Here is an 8,024-nt window from a genome sequence, read left to right on the forward strand (position 1 = left end):
ATTGAATTACGCGGGAGCTTGGGGAGTCGATAGTTCCCCGTTGTTTTCCCCACAGGAATACCTCAGCCAATCAATCAGCGCCTTTATCGCCGATATATAAACTGTCGTGACTGTTTGCAATTTGGTGTCCTTGCTTTTGGCAAGATGATGGCAAGGTGATGGCAAGGTGAAAAGTTTCAGCAACATGTTTCTCTGACAAAGAAGCAAAGGTGTGGCCCACCACACCTTGACTGACACCACAGCCACAAGGAGTGGGAATGCTGGCTGTCTTCTCTCCTTCTAAACGTTACCACACTGAAGCCAACCACAGTGCCAGCTGGGATCAGCTACCCTGCAATGGTGGAGCGCGAGTCAGGGACCGATGTTTATCATAGAATTTACAGTGCAGAAGGAGGCCATTCGGCCCATCGAGTCATCACCGGCTTTTGGAAAGAGCACCCTGCCCAAGGTCAACACCTCCACCCTATCCCCATAACCCAGTAACCCCACCCAACACGAAGGGCAATTTTGGACACTAAGGGCAATTTATCATGGCCAATCCACCTAACCTGCACATCTTTGGACTGTGGGAGGAAACCGGAGCACCCGGAGGAAACCCACGCACACACGGGGAGGATGTGCAGACTCCGCACAGACAGTGACCCAAGCCGGAATCAAACCTGGGACCCTGGAGCTGTGAAGCAATTGTGTTATCCACAAGGCTACCGTGCTGCCATCATGTGAGATGTGGTGGCCATCATTTCCCATTCCCGCAGTCCATGTCACAAGGTGGCACATAGGCCCTGATCTAAGGCTCACTTTGCTGACCTGTGATTGATCTCCACGGGTCCTGAAATAAGACAGTAAGACCATAAGACATAGGAGCAGAAGTAAGGCCATTCGGCCCATCGAGTCCACTCCACCATTCAATCATGGCTGATTTCAACTCCATTTACCCGCTCACTCTCCATAGCCCTTAATTCCTCGAGAAATCAAGAATTTATTAACTTCTGTCTTAAAGACACTCAACGTCCCGGCCTCCACCACCCTCTGTGGCAATGAATTCCACAGACCCACCACTCTCTGGCTGAAGAAATTTCTCCTCATCTCTGTTCTAAAGTGACTCCCTTTTATTCTGAGGCTATGCCCCCGGGTCCTAGTCTCCCCTGCTAATGGAAACAACTTCCCTACGTCCACCCTATCTAAGCCATTCATTATCTTGTAAGTTTCTATTAGATCTCCCCTCAACCTCCTAAACTCCAATGAATATAATCCCAGGATCCTCAGACGTTCATCGTATGTTAGGCCTACCATTCCTGGGATCATCCGTGTGAATCTCCGCTGGACCCGCTCCAGTGCCAGTATGTCCTTCCTGAGGTGTGGGGCCCAAAATTGCGCACAGTATTCTAAATGGGGCCTAACTAATGCTTTATAAAGCTTCAGAAGTACACCCCTGCTTTTATATTCCAAGCCTCTTGCGATAAATGACAAAATCAACAGTTTACTTACAGGAAGTCTCTTGTTCCTGTCCTTTGGTCTGACAGGTGTGTACACATTCACGTAGAGGCAATCCTCTTTGAATGTATTGGGGTAAACCTCCAAATTCACCATTTCCAACATAGTCTTCAACATATTTGCATCTTGTAGGCACCTGGGAAAGAGACAGATTCCATATAGTTACCATTCTGCAACATTAGACGGTATGGCAGTGAGACGGTGACGGGACTGAGCTTGTATTGAGAGCCCCCCCCATTCAAATCCCATATAGCAAGTCTGCATTCAGTATATCAGCAATCTGACTAACTTCTTTTTTTATATTTTCCAATCAAGGGGCAATTTAGCGTGGCCAATCCACCTACCCTGCATATCTTTGGGTTGCGGGGGCGAGACCCACGCAGACAGGGGGAGAACGTGCAAACTCCGCACAGACAGCGACCCAAGCCGCGAATCGAACCCGGGTCCCTGGCGTGGTGAAGCAACAGTGCTGACCACTGTGCTACCGTGCTGCCCTTAACAAATATCAACCCCTTGGGTAATGAAGACGCTGTTCATTTTCTGATTGGCTGGATGCTAAGGGGAGACGTTGAAGGCAGGAAATCACATGATGAATCCTCTAGGAATGCTGTCCAAGGAGCATTAACAAACCCATTCTTACCCAGCTGGTTGCTTGGTTGCCTGTCTGATTCCGGTCCATGCCTCCACAGCCTGGGGTGCAATGAATCTTAAGGGACCAACTGGTGGCTTTGCGAAAGGGACGGCGAGATATTTATAGACAGATTGATGTATCCCTTTCACAGATACCTTCTTCCCCTCCAGCTGCCCATACTTTGTGACAACAACTGGAGGCTCTTCATTGGTCTCTGCAAGTAAAATAATGCGTTAACGGTACAGATTTCAGTTTCTCAATCACTTTGCTGTTTCAGTTTGTTGCTCAGCGAGCTGCACTCTGGTCTCAGAGTCCAAACATTGTGGGTTCAAATCCCAATTCAGAGACTTGAGCACATAACTTAGGTTAATTAATCAGTGCAGCACTGAAGGAGTGCAGCGCTGCCAGAGGTGCTAACTTCCAGACGTGATGTTAAACTGAGGTCCTGCCTGACCACTCAGGTGGATGCGGAAGATCTGACAGCGACTACTTCAAACAAAAGGAGGGGAATTCTCCCCGGTGTCCTGGACAATACCTATCCCTCATTCAACATCACAAACAACAATTTACCTGGTCTGGGGAGGAGGTGGCACAGTAATACTGTCACTGGACTAATAATCCAGAAACCCAGGACAAGATCTTTTTTTGTTCCAATTAAGGGGCAATTTAGCGTGGCCAAACTACCGACCCTGCACATCTTTGCGTTTTGGGGGTGAGACCCACGCAGACACGGGGAGAATGTGCAAACTCCACACGGACAGTGACCCGGGGCCGGGATCGAACCCGCGTCTTCAGTACCGTGAGGCAGCAGTGCTAATCATTGTGCCACCGTGCCGCCCTAACCCAGGACAAGATCTGGGAACCCTGGTTCGAATCCGACAACGGCAAATGGTGAAATTTGAATTTAACAAAAATTGGAAACCATTGTCGATTGTACTAAAAACCCATCTGGTTCACTAATGTCCTTTAGGGAAGAAAGTCTGTTGTCCTTACTTGGCCTCGTCAATGTCTCATGATAGGGAGATATTAGGAACTTGGGTCCAGAATTGAGGTCCAAGATGCAGCAGGCAATTTAGGGGTCTAACAGACTGAGGAAAAAGACTGATGTGTTTTTTCTTATTTCTTTAAGGGGGGGGGGGGGGGGCGTTTGGCTGAAAATATATAAAAATTTGAATAAAAATCTATTTTTTAAAAATGATGGAAGCTGCTCCAGATTACAGACTTTCAATAAGGGTTCTAAAGGATCGTCACTTACAGCAGAGAATTGCTTCGTAAATACAAGTATCATCTTTGCCTTTGTCAGTGAAATGAGAGCTCCATGTTTATTGGACGTGTTGTCCAATGGGAACTAATGTGCTGAGGTTAAGTAACAGTATGTAATCTGTTAGGGTTAGAACTGAAGTAAAAGTTTAACTATTGTTTTAATAAAGTAAAATAACCCTTATCTTATATTATCACTAATGGAATGAATCGATCTTTCCGCACCATATTAAAACTTTCAAACATTACTGCACCTGGTCCAGCCTCTTAGCCGCTGTTTAGTGCTGACCAGGTGTCCGTAACACCTTTATGTGACGCACTGTAATATGACTCTTATATTCCTTCTGAAATATACTCAGGTCATTGGCAAATAGGGTTGGGCAATAGATGCTGAACCCACATCCGCTGAACGATTGAAATAAAAACTGATCTTGCTGTGTGCATATTCGCTGCTGCATTTTGTACAATAGTAACTGGATTGGCTGTGAAATGCTTTGCGATGTCCCACGGTTGTTAGAGACACTATATCAGGTGCAATTTCTTACTTTCTTTGTCTCATCTTCTCTCCATCTTCGATCTACCTTTCCAAACTTTGCTGTCAATCTCCCAATCTTCAGTTTGCTGGACCCAAAACATCCAAAAATACACTCAAGACATCATAACCTGCCTTTTCTAACCCCAAATATTGAGTGGCTTGCTGAATATTTGCACCCTTTTCTGTTCTTATTTCTGTTTTGCAGTGTTTGTAATTGTTCCCTCGTGTCTGGGAGTGCAGGAGTCGAAAGAGGCCGGAGTCCTGGCCTTTGCCTCTTTGGTAGCCCGGAGAAGGCGATTGTTAATGTGGAGGGACGCGAAGCCCCCAAGCGTGGAGGCTTGGGTCAGTGACAAGGTGAGGTTTCTCAGGCTGGAGAAGATAAAGTTTGCCTTGCGAGGGTCCTTGCAGGGGTTCTCCGGGCGGTGGCAACCGTTCCTTGACTTTCTCGCGGAGCGTTAGGTGGAGGTCAGCAGCAGCTGACCCGGGGGGGGGCGGGGGGGGGCTGATTTACTTTCCTTTTTGTAAGAGGCGCATGTCCCAGTTCGGTTTGAGTTGGGTGTTAGTTTGTTAAACTGTTTATCGTTTAGAGGGTTAAGTTGTTTTGTTTTGTTGGCATTTCTTTCTTTGTATTATTTTCGTTTTTGGAGTGTTTTGTAAAATTATTGATAAACTTTGAATTGATACATTTGTTTAAAAAAAGTAATTGTTCCCTCGTGTGAGAGACTTTGCTGATTTCCCTTGAGCTGCAATAATAAACTTTGTCCTTTGATCAAAGGCAAAGTAACTTGGAGAAAGTCCAGGTGGAGACTGGCTTTGCACTTTTTGTAAGAACTGGGCCAAAGGGCAAGATGAGAGATCTTTCAGCAGTGATAGCGATTTCAGGGAACAACAGAATAGTAAACATTAAAAATAACTAAACATCGACAAGATCAATGCCATTGTCACAAACTCTGACTCCACCTCTCTTTGGGGGTATTCACGGGGCCGAATCAAATTGTCTGCAGCTTGATGTGCTAATGATCACGTCATCACGAAGACTGTCTTCATCATGTGCTTTCCTTTTTGGCACATGCCAGGAACAAATTTTTTAAAAAGCAATGTCATGTACCACCTCCTGCAGGAACTCACCAAGGCCCCTTCGGCAGCACCTTCCCAACCCGTGATCCCTGCCAGTTAGGACAAGGGCAGCAGATACCTGGGAACACCATTACCTGGAGGTTCCCCTCCAAGTCACTCACCACCCTGACTTGGAAATATATCGCCGTTCCTTCACTGTCAATGGGGCAAAATCCTGGAACTCCCTCCCTAACAGCACTGTGGGTGTACCTACACCACATGAACTACAGACATTCAAGAAGGCAGCTCACCACCACCTTTGCAAGGGCAACTAGGGATGGGCAATAAATGCTGGTCTAGGCAGCGACAGCCACATCCCGAAAACGATTAGAGTAACTGGGAGTTAACTTATGAGTTCTAATCCCAGCTCAGAGCCCCTTAGAGTTTATACACGGCTGCATTCCTGCAGTGGGCAGTGTGGGTGGGGAATGTCCCGCAGTGAGGGTGAGGAATGTCCTGCAGTGGACAGCGTGGGTGGGGAATGTCCCGCAGTGTGGGTGGGGAATGTCCTGCAGTGAGGGTGGGGAATGTCCTGCAGTGAGGGTGGGGAATGTCCTGTAGTGGGCAGTGTTGGGTGGGGAATGTCCCGCAGTGTGGGTGGGGAATGTCCAGAGTGGGCAGTGTGGGTGGGAAGTGTCCCGCAGTGTGGGTGGGGAATGTCCCGCAGTGAGGGTGGGGAGTGTCCTGAGTGGGCAGTGTGGGTGGGGAATGTCCCGCAGTGTGGGTAGGGGGTGTCCCGCAGTGTGGGTGGGGAATGTCCTGAGTGGGCAGTGTGGGTGGGGAATGTCCCGCAGTGTGGGTGGGGAATGTCCCGCAGTGTGGGTGGGGAATGTCCTGAGTGGGCAGTGTGGGTGGGGAATGTCCCGCAGTGTGGGTGGGGAATGTCCCGCAGTGTGGGTGGGGAGTGTCCTGAGTGGGCAGTGTGGGTGGGGAATGTCCCGCAGTGAGGGTGGGGAATGTCCTGCAGTGAGGGTGGGAGTGTCCTGAGTGGGCAGTGTGGGTGGGGAAAGTCCCGCAGTGAGGGTGGGGAGTGTCCTGAGTGGGCAGTGGGTGGGGAATGTCCCGCAGTGTGGGTGGGGAGTGTCCTGAGTGGGCAGTGGGTGGGGAATGTCCCGCAGTGTGGGTGGGGAATGTCCCGCAGTGTGGGTGGGGAATGTCCTGAGTGGGCAGTGTGGGTGGGGAATGTCCCGCAGTGTGGGTGGGGAATGTCCCGCAGTGTGGGTGGGGAATGTCCCGCAGTGTGGGTGGGGAATGTCCTGAGTGGGCAGTGTGGGTGGGGAATGTCCCGCAGTGTGGGTGGGGAATGTCCCGCAGTGTGGGTGGGGAATGTCCCGCAGTGTGGGTGGGGAGTGTCCTGCAGTGGACAGCGTGGGTGGCTAATGTCCCGAAGTGAGGGTGGGGAGTGTCCCGCAGTGAGGGTGGGGAGTGTCCCGCAGTGAGGGTGGGGAGTGTCCCGCAGTGAGGGTGGGGATTGTCCCGCAGTGAGGGTGGGGAGTGGCCCGCAGTGAGGGTGGGGAGTGTCCTGAGTGGGCAGTGAGGGTGGGGAGTGTCCTGCAATGAGGGCGGGGAATGTCCTGCAGTGTGGGTGGGGAGTGTCCCGCAGTGAGGGTGGGGATTGTCCCGCAGTGAGGGTGGGGAGTGTCCTGAGTGGGCAGTGAGGGTGGGGAGTGTCCCGCAGTGAGGGTGGGGAGTGTTCTGAGTGGGCAGTGAGGGTGGGGAGTGTCCCGCAGTGAGGGTGGGGAGTGTCCTGAGTGGGCAGTGAGGGTGGGGAATGTCCTGCAGTGAGGGTGGGGAGTGTCCCGCAGTGAGGGTGGGGAGTGTCCTGAGTGGGCAGTGAGGGTGGGGAGTGTCCCGCAGTGAGGGTGGGGAGTGTCCCGCAGTGAGGGTGGGGAATGTCCTGCAGTGTGGGTGGGGAGTGTCCTGAGTGGGCAGTGAGGGTGGGGAGTGTCCCGCAGTGTGGGTGGGGAGTGTCCCGCAGTGAGGGTGGGGAGTGTCCCGCAGTGAGGGTGGGGAATGTCCTGCAGTGTGGGTGGGGAGTGTCCCGCAGTGAGGGTGGGGAATGTCCTGCAGTGCGGGTGGGGAGTGTCCCGCAGTGAGGGTGGGGAATGTCCTGCAGTGTGGGTGGGGAGTGTCCCGCAGTGAGGGTGGGGAGTGTCCCGCAGTGAGGGTGGGGAATGTCCTGCAGTGAGGGTGGGGAGTGTCCCGCAGTGAGGGTGGGGAGTGTCCCGCAGTGAGGGTGGGGAGTGGCCCGCAGTGAGGGTGGGGAGTGTCCTGCCGTCTCTCCCACAGTCTCCCTCTCACTTACCTGCCGTCCCGATTGCCGGGCAGCCCAGGATGAGGAGGGCGGTGAGAGTCCGGACTCCCCAGCCCAGCTCGCCCATGGTCAGCGACTCCGCTCCGGCCTCTCCGTCCCGCGGGAAACACGACCTCCGCAGCCAGGGGCAGGGGACAAATACCCGCTGTACCAGGGGACAAATACCCGCTGTACCCTGGGGTGGGGCCGCTGCTTCTGCACTCAGTCAGTGCGGAAGTTTGCAGATAGTTCCTCAATTCCGCTCTCCTTCAATTGCGCAAGAGCTTGCAAAGGACAAAGGCGAAAATAAATGCAGCCCAGGATGGGAAACGGTGTTAACCCGGCCAGCCCAAGTCAAACCCGCTCGGAGTCCCTGCCCCCAGGGACATATTGTCCCCTCTCCAAAAGGTTCATCTATTCAGGCTCCAGCCCAGCTCCCTCTGCAGCTGGGAATCACATCCTGTGTGAGTGTGACAGTGAGGGAGGGAGTGAGTGTGTGTGAGTGAGTGAGTGACAGTGTGTGAGTCTGTGTGTGTGAGTGTGACAGTGTGTGTGTGTGTGAGTGTGACAGTATGAGTGTGTGTGTGAGTGTGAGTGAGTGTGTCTGTGAGTGAGTGTGACAGTGTGAGTCTGTGTGTGTGAGTGTGACAGTGTGTGTGAGTGTGTGTGTGACAGTATGAGTGTGTGTGTGAGTG

The 8,024-nt window shown here is 51.9% G+C and overlaps 1 protein-coding gene across 1 annotated transcript in view; it reads right to left on the reverse strand.

Moving 5' to 3' along the window:
* The window catches only part of LOC140430336 (fatty acyl-CoA hydrolase precursor, medium chain-like), a 48,871-nt gene extending 41,097 nt beyond the window's left edge, over positions 1-7,774 (reverse strand). Inside the window, exons 1-3 of the mRNA XM_072517791.1 lie at positions 7,342-7,774; positions 2,135-2,339; positions 1,489-1,630 (exon numbers count right to left, since the gene is read on the reverse strand). Of these exons, the coding sequence (XP_072373892.1) occupies positions 1,489-1,630; positions 2,135-2,339; positions 7,342-7,417 (423 nt within the window). The 5' untranslated portion in view covers positions 7,418-7,774. The remainder of the gene's footprint in view (positions 1-1,488; positions 1,631-2,134; positions 2,340-7,341) is intronic.
* Positions 7,775-8,024: the final 250 nt, after the last annotated feature.

This window comes from Scyliorhinus torazame, chromosome 10, assembly GCF_047496885.1.
Source record: "Scyliorhinus torazame isolate Kashiwa2021f chromosome 10, sScyTor2.1, whole genome shotgun sequence".
Classification (NCBI taxonomy): domain Eukaryota; kingdom Metazoa; phylum Chordata; class Chondrichthyes; order Carcharhiniformes; family Scyliorhinidae; genus Scyliorhinus; species Scyliorhinus torazame.